Source organism: Cygnus atratus, chromosome Z (genome assembly GCF_013377495.2).
Source record: "Cygnus atratus isolate AKBS03 ecotype Queensland, Australia chromosome Z, CAtr_DNAZoo_HiC_assembly, whole genome shotgun sequence".
In the NCBI taxonomy this organism is placed as follows: Eukaryota; Metazoa; Chordata; class Aves; order Anseriformes; family Anatidae; genus Cygnus; species Cygnus atratus.
The window spans coordinates 48,506,834-48,529,661 of NC_066396.1; the positions used below are offsets into that span (position 1 = coordinate 48,506,834).

Here is a 22,828-nt window from a genome sequence, read left to right on the forward strand (position 1 = left end):
TCAGAGGACCCACCTGAACTATCTCATGACTTCCAATATCCTAGAGATACCAGTTTAGCTGGCACCTTTGCTCTAGCTGCTTTAGCTTTGGATATGGAATCAAAGGTTACCTAACTCTAATTCACCTGCTGGAATCTATAAAGCATATAGATGACAAATGATGTTATATTAAGGATTTTCCTTAAGAGAACATTCTCAAGCATGCCAAGAAGACTTTGTTCTCCTCCACAGAAGCAAAGGCTGTTCAGATACAGCATCATCTCCACTAGTCTACTCTACGAAATCAAAGACTTCAGCAGCACCTGATCTCGCAGTCCTCATATCCTGACACAAACACAGATACCGTATCTGGTCTGATGATGGTGATGCAAGTTTCTAGCTACGCCATGTCATTTTTACCATAGTCAAGTTCACCTGAGCATCAATAAATAACAAATATAAGTAACTGTTGCTTCCGTATCAGAGGAATATAGAAATTTCTTATATGATATAGACCATGGTCCAAGGCTATGCAGACACGATTAATCATCTAATTATAAGCATTTCTGATTTAGGACCACTGCCACCATGAGTATAGTTCAAAAGTAAAGCCCAACTGCAATAAGCAAATAAAATGCATCTTTGCAAATAACCTTGAAAAAGAGGTTTTGTATAAACCTGATAGAAGAACTATAGAAAATATTTATAAAACCAAAATTAAACGCATTGCAGTATACACGTAGTATAACCACTAAAGACTCATTTCTATTACATATAAACCCACATAACCCAGTCACATTACCAAAAACAACTGTAGATCAAACCTTAGAGAAGTATACTAACAGAAATTACAAATACAGAGCAGAACTATTTCTGATAAATTTTCCTCAGTTCCTCTTACAAAGAAACCATTTTTAAGTACAAAATATGTCCAAATTCTTATTTCAGTGAACAATTTTCATAATAAAAGAATAATTTTGCTATCTAAAGACATCTACCGCAGAATGTAGTTTTCCCAATACAAAATATGTTTTGCATCCACCTGGTATCTTTTTGCATTTTAGTTTAGTCTATTCTGTTAAAAAAAAAAAACCTCTAGAAAACACTATCTGAAAATTCATTATAGCAAACAAGCAGAGTGCTTTTCACTGCTTCACAATCATCTTGACATGTCACCTTCATTTAAATTCTGGGACACACCAGAAGATGCTTTTCCACAGGTCCTGCTTGTGTCAACTTTACATACCAAGTCACTAAAAATTTATACTCGGGTATATTATACTCTTCTTTATTATTTCTCTAGCCATTCAAAAGATTTTGAGCATTGTGTCAGTTTCAAACATCTCACAAAACTGCTGAAACTCCCCATCTGCTCAGGATCCTATTTAATGTGTCTACTCACAAGGTACATATGTATTTTTATTAATGAAATAACATTCAGTCATCTAGTTATAAAAATGTTAGCTCCAAAGTTAGGCTACTAACTTGTGCGTTCTGTAAGTAAAAGCACGCTCCAATACAGAAAATAAAACCCACTTTCAAAATTTTTACTTAACTTGGTGTAAATTAGACATAAGACTGTGTAAGACACACGGAATCCAAACACAAATTTCTCATATACCTAAGCATGGTGACTACTTCACAACGCATTAACAGCATAGTTTGTATTTCATATCTGAATTTGATAATTTTAGGTATTCAATTTGATCAATTTTTCCCCATGCTTTTGCAATAAGTTTTAAGGGTTTCGAGAAAGTCATTCCTGCTTCCTGTTACACTCCACTGGTTAAAATACAGAACTAACCAGATTTCACCCTCTCAGAAATACACACTTTATCTAGAAGTTAATAATTTAAGGTGGTTTTCACTGAAAAAAATATATAAATAAATTTCCAGAAAATACCACATTAATTATATTTTTTCTAGCAAATTAGAAGACAAGACAATGCTTTAAACTACTTATACAAGATTAAAAAATAAGCATAGCATTTTTTTAATCAGCAGCTGAAACTATCACAAGCTCAATAAGTTAAACAGCCAAAAATACATAACTTAGCTCTGCTTGTGTACTTTTGAGAACACACAGACCTGTGAAATGACACCACATATAGACCCTTGTTGCTTAGAATTAGTTCTAAATATAGATATCCATTTCATAAATAATCCAATACTTCCAATAACAGAAGTTGTTTTGCAGTTCCATGTGGTTGTATTACAGACACCAACCTTCAGCAAGCACTCTTACACCAGCACTAGTTACCAAGCCTGATCATTCCTAATAAGTCACTGTCCACAAAAACTTCAATTCTACTTGGCAAGTTTATAATGTGAAGAATCACCACAATAAGCAGAGGACCAATTCAGACATTTGGGTTTTTAAGTGTATTTTAAGTAACAGCATGGATCTCATATCTAAGATGGCTTCAATTCTAATGGGGAAGGGGGAGAGAAGAATGTTTGTGTAACTAGGGTCAATCAACCACTTACATTTTCATTTTTGAATCAGGTACATCACACATAAGAAGGAAGGGTCAAACATTCTCCTTCATGAGCTGTAAAAGGCAAATCTCAAAGTTATATCAATCAAATTAGAATAATGCTAAAGAGATGGATCTCTAGCTGGCTTTCGTAATTTGCCTTTCCCTAATAGCCTGATCTTAAATACGTTACTTACTAGCTTTGTGCTCAGTGAGCTACGGTCTACAGCAGATTCAAGACCAAAAAAGGAAGAAAAATTGCATGGAAATATCCTCAACTGGCATCCCAGCTGAATACAACCAAAGGAAAAAAAAAAAAAAGTCTCTGGTAATTAAGTGTTATGCTGTGGCAATATTAGCAATGAAGAAAATTGTTTCTACTTCCACTATAGCCTATGAAAAGCTTCAGTCATGGAGAAAACTACACTGTGGCTGAAAGTACTATCAATCCAACTAGTCTTCAGCCAGTGGCAATATGGAGTCTCTCTTAGACGTAAAATAAAACGTTTTTATAAATTGATCCCAGCACTGAAGGAAAAACTAAACTAAAGTTCTTACTAGAGAACGTTAAAAGAAAGGAGAGAGAAACCCAGAATTTCATAATAAGTATCTCATAGCAAGTGTTTACAGAACACAACATAAGAAGAGAGACACCTAAGCAGATGCCCCAGATAAGCCCAAGGGTAAAAAAATTAAATAAACTTTTCATCAAGCAAGACACAGAATAATAAACCACACAGCTACAGACTTAGTCTCCTCTGTTGAAGTTAATCCAGTTTACTTCTGTACAGTACTGCATTAGCAGTACCTACTCACTCAACTGGAGATAAAGCATCCCTTCTGCTTTTATTTAGTACCTTTTCAAAGCAAGTTCCTCTGAGACTTTATATAGCTGGTCCACTCTCAATTTCAGAGCTCCTCAAGAATAAAGGCTTAGCCTCAGTCTTATTTTTGAAAATCGACAATAACTGGCGGGTCAACTTTGGCTGGCTGCCAGGAGCCCACCAAGCTGCTCTCTCACTCTACTTCAGCAAAAGAACAGCAGAAAATAAGATGGGAAAGTTTGTGGGTTGAGATAAGGACGGAAAGATCATTCACCTTTCACCATCATGGGCAAAACTTGGGGAAGATTAATTTAATTTATTGCCAATCAATAACCAAGTAGTATACTCAGAAACAAAGCCTACTCCCCTGGGGGTTCTTCCTATGCTCAACTTCACTCCTTACTGCCCCCAGTGGAACAGGAAGGATAGGGAATCACAGTTGCCAGCAGTTAATAAAAGTTCATCTCTGCCTCCTCACACCGGTCCCTGGCTCCATCAGGGGGTCCCTCCCACAGGATAAAGTCCTTCGTGCACAGCTCCAACGTGGATCCTTCCCACAGGCTGCAGCTCTTCATGACTGCTCCAACATGGATCTTTTCCACAGTGCAGAGTCCTTCAGGAACCGACTACTCCAGCATGGGTCCCCCATGGGCTCCTGTCAGGAGCCTGCTCCTGCGGGGGCTCTCCATGGGCCGCAGCCTCCTCCAGGCCACATCCACCTGCTCCACCGGGGGCTCCTCCACGGGGGGGCTGCAGCGTGGAGATCTGCTCCATGTGGGACCCATGGGCTGTAGGGGGACAGCTTGCTCCGCCAGGGGCCTCTGCACAGGCCACAGGGGAACTGCAGCTGCCTGCCTGGAGCACCTCCTGCCCTCCTGCTGCACTCACCTGGGGGGCTGCAGGGTTGTTTCACCCACATTTTTCTCACTCCTCTCTCCCAGCTACTGTGGGGCAGCTTTTCTTCCTCTTTCTTAAATATGTTATCGTGGATGTTTAACCAGCATCACTCATTGGCTCAGCTTCAGACAGCGGCAGGTCCCTTTTGGAGCCACTGGAACTGGCTGTGTCCAACATGGGAGCACCCCCACAACTTTTCACACAGGCCATCACTGCAGCCCCCCTGCTACCAAAAACATCGCGCACAAACCCAATTCACTGGATTAAAAACTCTATTCCTGACTACAGAGTAACATGAAGACAGCTGAAAATAAGAAAAAAGCTTTGCCATAATTTTCTCAAGTCAGACATCATAATCGACAATGAGAAGGCAGACAAGTGATCCTTAGCTGAAAGTTTCACACATAATTAGAGCTGATTTGAAAAACTGCACTGTTGCTGACAGTCCCACCCAACTTTCTAATCCACCCCTTGTGCTTGCCTCCTCAAGAGGAATGGATCCCTTTTTTGGAGACAAAGAAAAGGAACACAGCTATATTCTTGAGCTCTTACTGAGAAAATTCCTGGAAACCTTCCCATTTTTATTTTTTCTGCAGCTAAAAGGTATCTCTATAATTATCTGTCTTCGCAGCATAAAGTAATGCATACAGTTGTTTCCTGTGCAAGAAACTGCTGCATTAACTGCAAGCATTTATTATTGTTAGTATCATTATTTGCTAATTGCCTAGTACCTCATTCTACTTACAATTAGCCACAAGGTCCAAGTAAATAAGTACAAGATATAAAGAATAACACGGATCAAATAATATGTTGATCTCATCTGGGCTACATTCCAATGCAAGGAACACAGCAGCTCTGCCATACTTAAGACCAATCTTCTGCTTAAAGATGAACTTTTCCAGTCCTCAAAAATCTACAGTTGTTCCAATTTCTTCTAAAATTCAATGTCCGTCTTCAGGACGGACAGTAGTAGGAGCATTTGGAGTTATCTGATTGCAGTATTTCCAAAAGAAAGACCTTTAAAACAAGGTTTTCTTCTTTGGCTTTTTTCTTTATGGACTAGGCTATCAAATTCTGAGTGTACTCTTTATGGGCTCAGTTGCTCAACATGTGCACTAGAAAATCATGGCAGCTATCAGTTCTTTCAGAAAAACAACATCAGAAACAACATTAAGAAGAAAAATAACCAGCACTGGGCAAATGCAAGCTTTAGCCACCAAACTTAACAGATTACTATGCACCCACTCATAGGACAAAGCTGTCGCATGGCTGACCAACCTGCCACTGAGCCTTGTGGACTACAAGCATCCTGCATCAGTCTGAATCCAAACCTTAGTAAAAGTTTTGAGTGATAAAAAGAGAACAGAACCTAGCTACACAATATCACTAAAGGAATTTATTGAGGGGAATTAAATGTATATACAGCAATGAAAATATTGAGAAGGTACTGAAGTATCTTCATGTGTTATCTGAATCCTCAGGAGGGAACAGTGGAGTAATACATTAACTCTCTTCTCAGTTTCTGTGTGTGAGCTGGAACCTGAAATATGCTCTGGGAAAATACTACCCTCTCTCCTTGCTTACTTAACAGAGACTGGGAAGAAAAAAGGAGACTCTACCCACAGTTGTAACTCTGCAATACTCTTGCTGGTTCTACAAAAACAAGCATAGGTAAAGAATTTGAAGGCTATTACAGAACTTCTTTCCTCCTTCAGCATTTTCTTTCAGTCCACATCAAAACCTTATAAATGAAGTTTTCAAGGATCTGCTCTCCCAGGCCCATTTACTTCATAAACTTCTGCCAGAAAAACTACACCAGCTGGAAATGGCAGCCGGGAACCACGCACCATATAGCCAATTTAGCTGTGCTGGAAACAAAATTTTGATGTACGCAAGTTATGCCAACAGAAAAAGCATTTGTGTTGGCTTTATTCACACCACAGACCCAAGCGATGAATTTTTCCTGGCAGAAAGATTACTTCTGCATTTCCAAGAGGGGGTTGTATTGGCAAAGCTGCAGTGACTGAAGCTGTTTTAGATCAAAGCGGTTTGAAGAGCTCCAATACCTAAATTTTTCAAGCTGCCTTGAAAGCTGGATACAACAACAAAAAAAGTTAACTATCCATATTCTGATGCGTCTCAATGATTTCTGAAAGAAGGCCTCCAAAGAACAACATTTCTTCAAATCTGTCAATTATAAAATTGCCCTCAAGCCTTCTTTGTGTTCACAGATATACAATGCAAGTAACTTAACAATCTCACAACCTCTATTTTAATTAGTGCAGTTCTCTTCAGAGAAATAATACTGAATAGTCCACTCTTTAAAATTATACTTGAGCAATAATTATTTGAGCAACGTGATCTAGTAGAAGGTGTCCTTGCCCTTGGCAGAGGGTTGGAACTAGGTGATCTTTAAATTTCCCTCCAACCCAGACTATTCTGTGATTCTGTGATACAAAGTTACCCAAAAAATCACAAGTTAAAAGTTCCTGCCCCTGAGCTCTTCCAACTCCCATTCAAAATGAAACCCGAGGGTGGTCTGTTCTGCTAGGGAATCACAGCACTTCATTCTCCCCCATGAGGGGAGAGAATTCTTCTTAGCGGCAGAGAATGGATAGATATTGGGAAATTGACAATTACTTGGATATGAACTTTTAGGAAACACAAACAATCTCTGACCGGACTGGGAAAGTCTGAGTTAAGCAATTGATCTGGTTGGCCAGGCAACAGAGAAGGGAAAGCAAAAGGGTAATTACTTAAAACTGTTGAACAGTAGCATGAGGCTCTATTTAACAGTACTAGCTGTAAACTGATCCAATAGACTATGGGACAGTAAGTTACCACCTGACACAAACACACCAGGAGTAAATTTTTTAAACACATACAACTATCTTCTTGACAGAACATGAAAATAAGGAACCTGACAGTCGCAACAACAGGGTGTAACTAAAGAAGAAAAAGAAAGGCTATGAACCTGACGGCATCCTTCAGCTTGCCCAAACAACATTCTACACAACTTCAGTAATAACAGAAAGTTTTATTTTTATGTATATATATATAATTTATATTATTTGTATTATCCTGAAATAAATATATATTATTATATAATATATAATTTGTTTTGCCTTTTATTGAAAGCCTGAGGAGATTGAACAGCAAATCTTCTACGGTGTAGAATTACATTGTTAAACTCTGAGCCATAAACATAGAGAACACTGTACAAAATAAAAAATAATAAAAAAAAGTAGCTCCTGGCCAATGTATTTCAACTGTACTTTCTTTTATATAGTTTAGGTCAGAAGAACCTGTAATGCAAGGCTAACTCCCAGAATACACTTCCACTCCAAGATAAGGTTTTGCAACAATTTGCAGATAATCCTTCCTCCCTTCCTTACAGTACCGTATCTCCCAGAAATTTTTTGAAGATGAAGATCCCTGAAAATCTGCTAACAAAAATACCTGAGCAGTACCACTAATATTACATTAATAATGAAAAATGAAACTATTCAAATTACCGATGTAAATGTAATTCAGCCCACTGTGTAAACACAGCATAGCTCTTAATGAGTTGATCACACGCTTTTTACCCACAGGACACCTGCCTTATTCCATGTACAGACTGTACCTTCTTTGAGGATGGAATACTGCCACGTAACAAGAACAATTCCTGCACGGGCTCAGCTGCATTGGCTTCAGAACTGGGAAGGCATACAACATAGGCTTACATAAGCCAGGACTCATCATGTATGTTCACTCCAGGAAGGCCAATATCTTATTTATTTACTTTTAGACAGAGGAAGACAAAGGCTAAAAAGCGACCTACAGCCAGAACACTTTGGAGAGAAACAGAAGGCGGCCTCATAGACATGATGCAGCCTTAAAAACGTCCAAGCTTTTCATTGATTTCTAGGTGTTCTTTTTGATCAGTGCTAGAGCATTAACAAGGAATTTCCTGCATCCATGAAAGTACAGATCATAAGAAAGGAGACACAAGGGAAATGAGTAGTAAGAGATTCAAAGTGAACATTTAAGCAGAAATGAAAGGATACAATTGCTGGCACATCTCTACATTCTTTTATACAACTCCTCTTTTTTCTCTCCCAGTTCACCATGTAAGAATCCCGTAATTTGGAATCATACTCAAATCCACATCAGTCATCAGCAGACTTTAAATCTTTTAATCAACCACACTGTCATTTAGCAAATAACAGTTGGATGTCATCTTTTGTGGACTAGCCCTTAGAAGGAAACAAGACACTTGGCTTGTGGCTTTCACAGATTTTTGTTGGTAGCTGAGGAATGGCAAGATTTGAGGACCTTGGATTTCATTCCACACATAAAAGGGAATTACATTCTAGGACAAAGTTTCTCAATATGCGGTCAGTAAAATATCAGATGGTGATCCAAAAAATCATCGTAAAAAATGTATTTTTAAAACCATACATTCCCACACATGCAAGCAAGAAAACATAATTGAGGAAATAAGAAAAAATTAAACAAACATTCAAATCTTAGCCTAACTGAATTGCACTGTAATGCAAAACAAAATGTGACAAATGTGACGTGTTGACAATTTCTGTTTCTCAGTGTCTGGCAACTGAGAGCTTTTGCTTCCTCAGGACTCTGGCAGGACACGTGTACTTGAGTTGCTTGTGTACCTTTTTTTTTTTTTTTTGGGGGGGGGGAATATATTCGGTCTGCAGTAAGATTCAATTTCATAATGAATTTTAAATTAAAGTTTATTTAGGTCCATTTAATTTAAAATTGATTTTATTGTTTTTTAAATATGTTTCAATATAACTTTCTATACAGCCCTTAGCATTATTTGGTCCTCATTTTAAAGTAAACGCAACAATTTGTAAGAGCTCAATTAAGTAAATTTTCACCACCACAAATATTATCTTATATATTTTGAAACACTTTATGACACAGAAAGAATAAAACACATATTCAATTCTTGTTAGCAATTGAGGAAATTCAACATACAAAAACGTTTTGTTTGCTACTGAGATGAATATATATAAGAGACATGTTTCCTTGGAATCTGGGCTTTTGTGTGTGTGTGTGTGTGTGTGTGTGTGTGTGCGCGCGGTATCAGATACAGATTTCCAGCTTCTCAGGAAAATTAAGTTTGCATACCAGCACAGAATATCCCTGGGACTTCACTCCGGAATATAACAGTTCGTACTTTCTTATCAGATTTCAAAGCATCCACAGCTTTTGACATCTACAGAGAAAAGGAGGAAGGGGAATAACCAAACGCTTTTTGAAGTATTTAATTGCAATGTTTCACCTTCATACTAGAAACTATTCTTTTCACTTACCATTTTTAAAAGATTTTTGTTAAGGGCATTCTTGGCATGAGATCTGTTTAACCCAAGCACCACAATTCCTGGAGAGGAAGAAAAATTGTATTATTTTCTGTATTGTAACAATAATATCTCTGTATATAATTATTTTGATGTTATAAAAAAGGCATAATTGAGGATTACAAAAATAGAAAAAAACATGCTACTGTAATCATTTAGCTACAGAGAGTTTTAAAAAGAAAAAAAAATGACTAAAGTTTCCCAGGGCTGAACATTTCAGTGTTCAACAGAAGCAACATGTATTTCAAGTACTACAACACGGCCCTAACACCTTAACATGGAAATAGTGCTTACAAGGGCTAAACGTGTAATTCCACTATTGCATGCACTAATTTCATGTTTGTGTGTGAAGTGCTGACATGCAATCAGGCAAGACACTCAACTGTAAAGCATATGTTTCCATATTTAGACAGCATGCGCTGAGAAACTTCTTAAAGCAACAAGTGTTACCACAGCTAAGCAATTCTGATACAGGTAAAAGGAAGTAACAAACACAGACAGAATGCTATTAACAGAAAAACTGAACTTTTGTTTAGAAAGAAGAAAAATCGTATAGAAATTCTGCCTCAAGACACAAACTGGGTTCAATGCTTGGCCACACAGCTCCAGTCACACATCTACAGCTCCCTTAGACCAGTTACAGATCAGTTGGCTCAGTGACTGATTACATATGCTGGTTTGAATGCTGCAGAAGGAACAACATTTCTTTTGTCCTAATTCCTACTCCTTCAGTTTTATAGGCATGACAGTCAAATGGGAAAATCCCAAAGAGTTTACCTTGGTAAGTGTACCAAGCCTATAGTAATCTTTTAGAAAATTGTATCCTGAATGCATTACAACTCCCTGAATTCTAAACAGCAGCACATAGTCCTATGAAATTGACCCAGCCTTGGTCAAGTCTTACCCATCAGGATTTTTTTTTTTCCTATTTGGGGATGCAAAGAGAAAGGGAAGAGGACAAAGGACTAAGTCAGGGACCAGGAATGAAAGAGAGAAAGGGAACTCCCATTATCTCAGACAAAAATGCCTACCATATTACCATCAATCTACAAAAAAAAAAAAAAATCAGTATTTGCCAGTGTATTCACTACCACAACACCCAGCTCTGCATGTATAATCTCTAAAATCTGGCACTTAGTCATCTTCTGGAATCCGTCTTGTTTTCTCAGTGCACACTACTTCTTTTCCTTTACAGAAACATGTCCTTCCAAAGAACTGACCTAATAGCCCTTGAGCCCACTCCTCTTCCTCTTCTTCCTCCTGCATGGATGTGCCCCCCCACACATGCAATTAAACAGAGGTCTTGTTTCTCCTGCAGCTACCCATTTGAAGCCATTGTCTAGCCAAAGTCTTCTGAAGTCTACCATACTCAACGTTCAATGAAAATGGTTAAGCCCAAGTAGGAGAGCACACATTGCTCTTGCTTGTTCTCAAGGTCCAGTTGATCACTAACAAGAAATAGAGAAGAGGAGCCCGGCTGACCCAAACAACTTTCATTCCTTTGTTCTGCAAGCCTGAACTCCCACCCATTCATCAACATGGTTGGAGGTCTTCATCTAGGACATCCTGCAAGGTCCCTCATTCAGCACTTAAACAGGAATCTGGTTGTTTTATTAAACAAACAAGACAAAATTCATGTAATGCTTCTGACTGTAGCACTCTTCTACTGTCACAACTTATTCTTCACAAGGAATATTCCAAATTCCAATACTTCACACGCTCACACAAGTAAATTAGGCAAAAGCAGCACAGCATTTTAAAATAACAAAAGGCAACGTGACCTGGCTTTGATTTTAGGCTCTAAGGCAGGCACACTTGCATATCCAATATCTGAACAAACTGAAGACATCATCATCCCAAACTATTTTTTAGTTTGGAAGTAAGGTCTTTTGCAGAAGCATGTTTTTTTCCAATGGCAATAACACTCTTTAATTACCACCACCAATATTAGTGTATTCAGAAGGAACTCTCAATTATCATTAAAACACATTTAGTAATTTTCCTACAAAGAAAGGCTCCTTGAAGATAAATCATACAGGTTGATTCTTCTTAGCAGTGTCACATCAAGTCATAAAACTAGCAGTTCTGCCTCCCTTTCCAGAAAAGTGAGGTAAATACAGATGACACCCACACAGCTATTCTATTTCTCAAATAAGAAAAAAAAAAAGTGAAGCAAGAACTACAACCAGAAAAACATATGAGATTAATACCAGAAAATCCTACTACTCAATTACTATATTATCTGTACATCCTTAAATTCCTTGTGTTTTTGTTTGTTTGTTTGTTAATATTGCAGTAAGACTTGGGGTTCCCAATATATTTATCAGTGACCAAACTACAGACAGATTGGGTACCTGCTGAAAAGTCACATAACTGAAATAGAAAAAAAATAGACTTCCTGATTTCCAGTTGAGCAATTCAATCCCAAGAATATACTTTCTCCCTTCCCCTGCCCACCTCAAGAATCATAGAAGAATCTCCAGACAGAAACTGTTTAAGGCAAGTCTTCCTTCTTTGGGCATCCAACAAGACTTAAAGGCCTGGTCACACAGGTATACAAATTTTAGATTGGAGGAAGTTCCCTAACCAGGGCAAAAAGGAATAATCAGGCTCCATACAGCAATGGAGAACCCCACCAAACCATTTAAAAGGGAAAAAAAAAAAAAAAAAGGCAAAGTTTACACATTACTGCCGTAGAAGTAACCATTCTGACAAATATTTAGCAATATGAAAAGATGATTATTGGCATATATATTTTGAAACATCTGTTACATCTTCATCTGAAGCATTTAGTCATCATTCTTTCTTCCTAAAGTCTCCACATACAGGCATGCTTTCCAATATCTTAAAAAAAAAAAGTTTGAAAAAAACTATCCAAAAAAAAAGTAAAGATTCATCATCATATTCACCAACAAATATCAGAAGAAATCATAATAGATCAATTCCAGTATCTTCACAGCATCAAAGAAGGGTAGATATATTGAAAATGAACAGTTATTCACACTATGCTGAATGCAATATTAATTTCATAATTTTCTCCTGGGAGTCATGTCCACATTACTCCAGAACACTCTTCAGCAAATAAGGTGTATCTATTAAAAATTACAGACACATACTAAAAAGAAATTTTCACTCTATTAGATAGATTCTCCAAGGGATTCAGTTCACTTCCAATGCTGTCTAAAAAAAGTAGTCATGCTCCCTCTGCATTACTTCTCTAGCAACCATGAGAGGAAGAGCATATGCAAACATACAATATGTTCTCTTCTTATATGTTACATCTGCCACCAGAGAAAGCTGTTATATAATTCTTAACATTTAAGAGAAAAATATAATGAAGTCAAAGGAGAATAAAAACAAAAATGTTTTAGTGAGACAAAATACATATAAATGAATGATAACTTCAAAATACCTTTAAATTCCCAGACACATCCTCATTTCATAGTGTGCACTAAATTTGGGATTTTTATATGAGTAAGTAGATCATATTAAAGCATTCTCGTATTTTGATAGGGGCAGCAAAAATGCATGATGCTATCATTATTTAAAACTTCTGAAAGAGAAAATCGTATTTCTTTCTATATTGTAAAAAAACTGGGTGGGCCAATTTAAGTGAAGTGATTAGATCATGTTCTAACTACAGCTTATATCGGCACACAGGAAATCTTGCTTTAAATAACAATTTTTATCTGTTTTATCTCGTGCTTCGTACTTTTCAAAAATACTCATCCTCAGCATTTAGTAGAAACACATTTAAATTGTTAGTTACAAATAAGTCCTCTCTACATTCATATCATTAATTTGTCTTATTAAGATTCACTTGATCTCTATAAAAAGTACTTAGAAAAACACATTTATTTGTATTACATATACACAATCACACACAAAAAAAATTTTTCCAAATGTTCTTTTGCATAACCAAAAAAACCCACCTCTGCATTGAGAAAGGGAAGAATGAAGAGAGAAAAGTTGTAAGTTTGTCTCACTTAACTACTCAGATAAACCAAAGCAGATGAGTTGACTGAGATGCTTATTAATTGTACAATATTTTCTTAATCATAACAAGAATCCATAGTGAGTATACCATGCACAATTCTGGTCATTTCCATTGATCATATTTTTCAAGAAGCTGTTATGTGCAAAATCATACAGATATGCGTTGAGCTGCAGTTTTTAAAAGCACCTAAGCACTTCTCAAAATTCTAAGCACCTTCTTATCTCAAAGTGTAACTTCAAAAATCTTTCCTGCATTTCTTAAATTAGTACACCACATCTGCTCTAACTTTTTTAAAAGAGAGAAAAAGAAGGGAACGTAAACTATTCTGATTTATCAGCTAGCTATTAAGTTTCCAGCCTCTGAATAAACTACCTCAAACGAGACCATATTTGTTCTGCCTGTATTACATACCTTAAAATTCTAACTGATAAGGTCAAAAAGCTGTCTTATATACACTACCCAAACTAAAAACAGATAGAAAATATAAACATCAATAGTTATTCTAGTGGAAAATCTAAAATTTACAAATACTTGCATCACTTTCCAGTAAGTAACACTGCAACACTTCAGTCAGGATTGCAAAGATATTTCCGTGAATTTCATTTATAACCTACAGAGCAAAAGCCCTAACTTAATTAAAATTTCTAATGGGCTTGCTAATGCAACTTGCCTAAAAGCTCTGAAATTTCAGTAGTGATAATACATTTCAGACCTAACAGTGATAATCAAATACAATTTCAAATAATGTAAAAGATGGGTATTTAAATAAAAAATAACAATACGCTGACATTTAGCCACACTCATACGTGACTCTGATACTGCAAACAACATGAGCTGCAACATGTTGTCCAGAACACATGAGCATTTTACAACCATATTCAAATCCTACATCTTTTATATTCTTGTTAAGTTCAAATCTGGAAGTTGGAAAGTCTTGAATAACAAATTCAGTAACTAGTCCTTCCAAACACAGTCTCATTGCAGTAGACGTTTAACAAGGTCCCAAAACTGTAGTACATGAGTCACGTGGAAGTGTTATGAAGCAGAGCATTTTGCTTCTCTGCCTGAAGGGTGAGATTTGTCTAGAGCTAGAGGACACGCAGCTCTGTGTGAGGCAACTCCTGTCATTTTCCTGTCTCCCCACAAGTCTCTGCTGTACCAGCCTGTGCAGCACTAGGGACGACGCATCTTCCTCCAAGCAACTCAGACAGACTGTGCATGGACAAGAGCATCACAGCAGTATCAATGAGCACGCGCTTGCCTTGAAGGGTAGTCAGGGTCTGTCCCTGTGTGCAGTCAAGAAGCATGAAGTGGAAGAACGTAAAGGGGCAATGGCACCGGGGTCCCACTTGGGAAGGTCTGCATCATGAGCTGCTGGAGATGGGAACGGTAAGTGAGAGAAGAGTGAAGGAGACCCCTGCGGCTTATATGGAGTAAGCATCCTGATGGAGCAGAGATATTGCATGCTGTAAGCAAATAGAGACAGATGAACTTGACACATGGGGCGAGGAGGAGGGTGTGCACTAGCAGAACAGGGAAGAAGCAGACAGAGACATGTTTCTTCTTCTGCAAAAACATGTTCTGCTCTTCGTGCTGCTGAGGGAGGCATATGAAGCGTATGTCTCCTGGCTTACTTCTAGACCCTTGTTTTTCTCCTTTATCAACAAACATTATCTGTTTCCATGTCCTCCTGAAAGACAAAACCAAAGAAAATTCCTTCTCTTTGAAGTGAATCTATGAATTAAAAATAGTGATTGGTCCTTCCTTAAAATATCCAGAGCTGATTTACCACTCCAAACTGCACACCATGTTTTCGGGCAGCTTTAATGCCACATTTAACAGACTAGTATTTTCTGAAAACTAAAAAAACTTCAAGAAGAATTTTTCATCAGGAAAAATAAAGACAGATTAGGCTACTGACATGCCAAACTTTAGCTATCTCTGCAACATCTCTTCAAAAACCTCCTCCAATTCTCTGCACAATCAAATTTGTATTATCTACATTAAAAACACACAGCAATGAACTTAAGATTGATACACTGTACAAAACACATTCATAACATTATAGAAGTAATAGTTGCTAGCCATTCCACAGCTGGATCACAGTACCAGTAATTCTATTACTAGCTGCCTAATGGCAGAAATAAAAACCATGACCTTAGGTAGTACTCAAGTATCTTCTACCGACTTGTTGGAAAAGCACAGACTAAACAAGCAAATCCACCCCCGAACATTCTGTCGAGTCTTCTTTGCTCCTGCCTTGCCTCCACCTAGATTTAAAATAAGCTTAAAATTAAAATAAAAGTTTAAAACCAATTTCCAGTCCCACAGTTGGCTGAGAAAACAGGGCTAATCAAGTATTGTCTTTAAGGAACTGCAGAAGAGTTGGGTCAGAACAGTCACTCAGATAGAAGTGGACTGCAGGATCAGATTACGTTATCAACGTTATTGCCTCTTACGAGCAATCAGACGAAACTGAACATCAGTTTTCCTTTAAAAAAAAAAAATCTAACCCTCGAGCTAAAATTCAGTTTTAAAGTAACAACTCTGCATGTGCATACGAATCTGTGTATATGTATGCCCAATTCAAAGATGCCTGACCAAGTTTGCAGATGGTCTCAAACAACTGTGTTGATGTTCTGAAAGATGTAAACCGAATCATGCATCTCAATATATGGTTGTTCCAAGACCTACTAGCCACCTAAAGAAATCCATACACCTCAGAAGGATAGTGCTCCATACTATGGCCTTCTCCACAAAAGTAGGTAGAACATCATGGCTCTAAAAATAAACCCTCAGAATCACAGAATATCCCAAGTTGGATGGGACCTACAAGGATCATCGAGTCCAACTCCTGGCTCTACGCAGGTTTACCCAAAAATTCAGACCGTATGACTAAGAGCACAGTCCAAACGCCTCTTAAACTCCAACCGGCTTGGTGCCGTGACTACACCCCTGGGGAGCCTGTTCCAGTCTGAGACAACCCTCACTGTAAAGAACCTCTTCCTGATATCCAATTTCATAAAAGGAAATTAAATTTGTTAAACAGAACCTACCCCTCATGAACCCATGTTGGCTGTGACCTATGACTGCATAGTCCCCCAGCTGCATTTCAGTAACTCCCAGGACAAACTTCTCCATAATTTTACCAGGCACTGACATGAGACTGACAGGCCTTTAGTTGCCAGGGTCCTCTTTGCCCTTCCTGAAAACCGGCACAACTTTTGCCAGCTTCCAGTCTACTGGGACCTCTCCAGATTCCCAAGACCACTGAAAAACAATTGAGAGGTTTCGAGATGATGTCAGCCAGCTCTTTAAGCACCCTGGGATGAATCCCAGACAAACCCATGGACTTGTATGGACCCAGGTGGAGCAGCAAATCCTGCACACGTTCAGGGTTGGTTGGGAGTTTGTCATTCCCACCGTCGTGGTCCTCCAGCTCAGGGCACCCTGGGTCCCGAAGCCCATCATCAGCGTTGAAGACAGAGGCGAAGAAGGCATTAAACGTCTCTGCTTTGCCTGTGTCCTTGTCTGTGAGGTGACCATCCCCATCAAGTAGCGGACCTATGTTTTCTTTGATCCTCCTTTTTCTGTTCATATATCTAAAAAAACCTTTTTATTGTCTCCCACACACCTGGCCAGCTTCAACTCTACCTGGGCTTTGGCCACATGAATTTTCTCCCTACAAACGTGAACAGTGTCCCTGTAGTCCTTCCATGTTGCCTGACCCTGATTCCAGCAGCTGTACATTTTCTTTTTTCACCTAAGCTCCAGAAGATCCCTCGTCAGCAAATCTGGCCTTCTGCCCTGCCTGCTTGACTTGAGATATTTTGGAATTGCCTGATCCTGTGAAGGAAAGCTTACAGCTACTCTTTATCACAGAAAACCCTGAGGTGGAAGAGACCCACAAGGACTAATTAAGGCCAACTCCTGGCTCTGCACAGGACCACCCAAAGACCAAACGATGTGTCTGAGAGTTTTGTCCTAACACTTACTGAACTCCATCACACTCAGGGCCATGACCCCTGCCCTGGGGAGCCTGTTCCAGTGCCCAACCACCCTCTCAGTGAAGAACCTTTCCTTAACACCCAGCCCGACACGCCCCCATCATGCAGCTCCACGCTGTTCCCTCGGGGTCCTATCACTGGTGGTCTACCATTCCTAGCCCTGCTGCACACAAATTTGCAAGTGACAAACACCCAAGGAGATCAAATACATCCAAACGATAACACCTCCAAAATCTAGTAAGCACCAAACCTAATAAGAAATACAAAGTGTTGATGAGAATCATAGAATCATTAAGGTTGGAAAAGATCACCAAGAACATATGGTCCAACCATCACTCTACTACCACTGTCACCCACTACACCATGTCCCTAAACATCACGTCCAACCTTGCCTTGAACACCCCCAGGGACAGTGACTCCACCACTTTCCTGTGCAACCCATTCCAATGCCTGACTACTCTTACTGAGAAGAAATGTCTCCTGATTTCCAAACTAAACCTTCTCTGGCACAACTTGAGGCCATTCCCTCTGGTCCTGTCACTAGTTACCTGTGAGAAGAGGCCGACCCCCAGCTCCCCACACCTTCCTTTCAGGTAGCTGTAGAGAGCAATAAGGTCTCCCCTGAGCCTCCTCTTCTCCAGACTAAACAAGCCCAGCTCCCTCAGCTGCTCCTCACAGGACTTGTGTTCCAGGCCCTTCACCAGCTTTGTAGCATTGTTGTAATGCATGGGGCTGCAGATTAAATTGAAGCACTGATTTCTTAACCAGGGGGATTAAAACAAGACTCCTAGCACTGCTGAGGAAATCAAGGCTAGGAGCAGTTGGCAGCAGCAGAAGCGAAGTAAAGCTGACTAGGAAAGCAGATGAACAAGGGTGCTGAAGCCACGCTTTGGAGAAAATAAAACGTGGACGTAACTTCTGCACCGCTGTCTGTCCCAGCCAGCAGGTGCGGCATGCTGCCGAACTGCAGCCGTTCGCCGCCAAACCTTCTTTTCCGCCCTCAGAGCGGCCACAAAACGCCACCCAGCAGGGTGCTGGGGGCGAGAACGGCTCGGGGGGGACGGCTGGACCTGTTCCGACAGGGACGCGGGCCGGCGAGGAGCAGGAGGAGAGGAGAGGAGAGGAGGAGCCCCCGGCGCCGCGCAGCTCCCCGAGGACGCCCGGCCCGGCCCGGCCCGGCCCGGCCCCGCCCCGCGCTCGCCGCCGCCCCCCGTGGCGGCGCAGGGGTCACCCCGCCGGGAGGCCCGGGCCGAGCCGAGCCGAGCCGTGCCGGTGCCCGCCTCCCCCTCGTTACCTTTGTGCTCGTCGTCCAGGTACCGGACCCGCAGCTCCTCCTCTTCCTTCGCCTCCGAGCCGTAGCTCCTCCCGGCCGCGGGGCGAGCGGCAGCGCCTCTCCGCACCGCCGCGCGGGGCCCGAGGCACGACGACGACGACGAGGAGGAGAAGGAGAAGGAGGAGGAGGGGGGGGAGGCGGCCGCGGCGGCCAGCCGGAGCCGGAGCCGGCCCCGCAGGAGGCCCAGGCCGCCCAGCGCCACCGCCATGCTGCTGCCGCCGCCGCCTCACCACCCGCAGCCGCCGGCCCCGCTCCCGCCGCCCACGTGACCGGCGGCGGCACGCACGGGGCTCCGCCGCCGCCGCCGCCGCCGCCGCACTCCTCCTCCTCCTCCTCCTCCCCCCCCCCCCCCCACCGGCCTGCGAACCAACGGTGGCACGGCGGCCGTTGGCGCTGAGGGGGCGAGGGGCGGCGTGGAGGGACGGGAGGGCAGAGCCCGGCGGCGGGGGCAGTGGCTCCCACTGGAGCACCGGGGGGGGGCGGGGCTGGGGGTTGCCTTCGTTTTGCCAAAATAAAGGTGGAATTGACGCGGCTTGGTGGTCGCGGCTCGCCTTCGTTTGTCTGTCAGCAAGGGGGATTAAAGCCCGGTGGCGTGTGGTGGCACGCTGGTAGGTGTGCCCCCTCCGCACCTTTTTCTGTAAATATAAAAGGTGCAGCTGGGAGATGCGTCCCGTCAGCAGTCACAAACTCACCTGTTAGGACCACTATGAGCACCTCTTCTGGCTGTCTCAGGGGGACTGCAGAACGGGTTCTTGAGCCAACACCATAACATTTTGTTGAGCAAGGGTATAGCTGTATTAGATTCTGAATAACAGCACTGCATCCAAATCCTCAGCTAGGACTTGGAAAAGGTTGAGGTACCTGCCAAAGGTTGAGGTACCTGCAGCTAACCAAGCGAAGTAATGGGGCCCCCAAAGCCTGAGAAGTTTGTCTTCCTAAACTAAGTGTACTTTGACAAGCTGGAGCTTGAGTATTGAAAATGAACCTTTTTCACACACACGTACATCCCTCACCCCTGTAATTTTCAACAGTCAGTGTTAATCAGAGGGAAAAAGCAAGCTCTATTACCGCTTGTGAGCAGAGGCCCAGATGGAGCCATTTTGGCTGTCACTTGGGCAAACACACTGCTGCATTCCTCTCCATCCTGCATTGCTCAGCAGCTCCTCCGCTGCCTTCCTTCTGGAGAAAGGAAAGTCCTGTTTGTTCTTGTAGAGCACCATGAAGGGCAAATGAAGAGGGAAACACACTATTGCCTCGCATTTATTATGTTTTACTATTTAAACAGGACTATAGCTTGTGATTAGCAGCCTGTTCCTGTAGCGCCTGCACTACACTAAAGACTTTTCCAACAGAAAGGAATAATGAATGTCTGTCATGGAAATTTTGTTCACAGTCAAGGAACATTTTATTTTATGAGAATGAATTTTGAAAGATAATTCCCAATTATGTCGGTGATAACTGAGAGGCAGCGCTATTCTAAAAGACACAGGATAAGATAAAAAGACATTAAAAACAGAACTTGATTCACTACAGTACCATCGTGTTGCCTTGAAGCTGAAGGCAGACATGTTGTCCCTGCACAGCTGTCATTTGCAGTCATTCCCAGACTCCTTGACTCAAGGACTAGCAAACGCTTTCCCGAGCAGAGGTCAGCATATGGAATCACGCCTAATAGCCTTGTATCTCCTGTACAAATACCCACCATCACAATTAAAACTCAAAAAAATTTTAAGCTCAATTTTCTTTTACACCATCAATATTTGATTTTACTTTCTTAGCACATGAAGGGAAAAGATATTTAACTTTTATTCATTTTTTCTGAAGTTTCTATCATCTACATTGCTAGAATGTGTTTACATTCAGATAAAAGTTTAATTTCCAACGACCTCTTAAGTGCTTTTTGAAAACAGAAGGGTTGAGAAAATTTGAACTCTACTTAGAGAGTTTTTCAAAAAACCAAATTATAAGGTGTTAGCAACATAAAGATGCCTGCTGGAATAGGTCATGCTATTCTTTGAACCGTGTCTCTGTGTTAATGCTTAAAACTGCATGATACATAAATGTGTTTTATTTTGGTGGTTTAGGAGTACATTGCATTTTGCAATACTGTATATTCAGTTCCTCCCATTGCACTGCCATTCAAGCATGAATTGGGACTCTTGGATGGAATCAGAATTTTCCGTATTCTTGTTCCCTGTTTTTTCACTGTGGTTTAGTTATACCAAAGCAGCTTTAAAGTCAAAGTAGGACATGGAAAGCACATTTAGTTACAGAGGGGAAGAATATTGACGTGCAGATTGTTATGTAAATCATGTATACTAATAAGAAAAAAAACTGGAGCAACCAGATCAAAACTGTTAAGTAACTGCCTAAATTACATATGACATCGCCTGGTAACCTGATCACTTCTGCACACAGAAATCCAAATATTGATACTTGGTGATGGGTAAAATAAATAGATTGAGCATGGTTGTATAAATCTTGACTCAGCCTCCCTCATGCCCAGAGAAGCAATGTTAGCATGAATGAAAATGGATCCAATATAGATGGAGGATAGCCCAGCAATTCTCTGCATTCAGCTATTACTTGTAATAGGATCAGTCAATCATAATCTAAGCAGAGGGGAAAGACTCGAAGGTCCTTCACCCTTACTTAATTTTGTATTTGGAATTTCCCTGGAAAGCCCATTCACATCAGGTAGCAGCTTCTCACAGTGCACAGAACTGAGAGTGAAAAGAGAAATGTGCAGCCCCCTTTGTAGCTTCACATGCAGCTGTTGTCTGAAAACAGCATGCAGGTCCAGAAATTAGGAAACAGCCTACATAGTTAGTGGAGAGAAGTTTCTTACAAATGTAATTCCGGGCACTTCAGTGCAGGGCTTCTGCCATGATTCACTCTCTTAATTAAGTATAATGGAAGAAACTGGCCTCCAAGCTTAAGATCTAAATTAGGTACCTGAAATCAAGGAAAGTGAAAGTACTTGTGGATGTTCAGTTAGGCATTTAGTATTATTAAAAATAATGATAGATCATTTGAAGTGAGACAGGAAAAATAATTGCAGGTGTATGTATACTAGTACATGACTTTACAAGTAACAATGAGAAGATGCACACAATGTGTACAGTAAGGCAGGAAAAATGATGGAAAAAAAAGAAACTCAGATAGGTCTGAGTTGCTTAAGTTGCTCTTACATTATACAACGTGATGTGTAAGGAATAGTTTCATTTTCCCTGGGTGACCGTATCAGTGGTATTGTGTAGCTAAAGTGAAAATTGAACGCGTTTCACAGAAGAAAAAAAAAACAGAGCACCAAATTTCTGCTATTCATGGTAAATCACGTCTTTTTTGCAAGTTGTAAATTAATTGTCTCTGTGAAGTGACTGTTAATGTTTCAGGGTAAGATCCATTAGCTACCTCTTTTTTTTTAAGTTGATTTACAAAGGTTATTCCAATTTCATGCCACCTGCCAGGAGATCTTTTCTCTTATTTTCACATATTTGCTTTTAATTAATGGCAGAATTTTACTGTTTATTATGTTGTCCAGTTAGCACACTTTATTGCATTTCTAACTTATTTTAAAACCTTTTGGTCATTATACTATTAATGCACAAGCACTATACAGCCCATTCTCTTTCTGGCACCAAGCCTATTCAATATGTTTCACAGGCAGCTGTTTCCTTAGATTGTCTATTTTCTTTCTGCTTAGTTTTATAATCCTAAAGCTGCACTAAGACATACAATGTTTTTACAGCTTACTTTTCCTTTGCAGAAATTATTCTTATTAAACTCAACCTACCTGGGTACACTTGCAGGTTTGCTTACATAGTGCTTGTTACCTGGTTCTAACAGTTATTGTTCAAAAATGTGCCTATGTGTCTCATTCATGCCTCAGAACACTGGAAAAAAATTGTCTCTGCATTTCTGCCTACCCTGTTTATTTGTGCT

At 40.4% G+C, this 22,828-nt stretch overlaps 1 protein-coding gene across 4 annotated transcripts in view; it reads right to left on the minus strand.

Moving 5' to 3' along the window:
- The window catches only part of AUH (AU RNA binding methylglutaconyl-CoA hydratase), a 111,102-nt gene extending 91,950 nt beyond the window's left edge, over positions 1-19,152 (minus strand). The window contains exons 1-3 of one of the 4 annotated variants that reach the window (XM_050716491.1): positions 18,845-19,152; positions 9,502-9,569; positions 9,317-9,404 (exon numbers count right to left, since the gene is read on the minus strand). In XM_050716491.1, coding sequence (XP_050572448.1) covers positions 9,317-9,404; positions 9,502-9,569; positions 18,845-19,091 — 403 coding nt within the window. In that variant the 5' untranslated portion in view covers positions 19,092-19,152. The remainder of the gene's footprint in view (positions 1-9,316; positions 9,405-9,501; positions 9,570-18,844) is intronic. The other 3 variants (XM_035569344.2, XM_035569342.2, XM_035569343.2) reach the window with 3 other exon arrangements.
- Between the last annotated feature and the right edge of the window lie 3,676 nt (positions 19,153-22,828).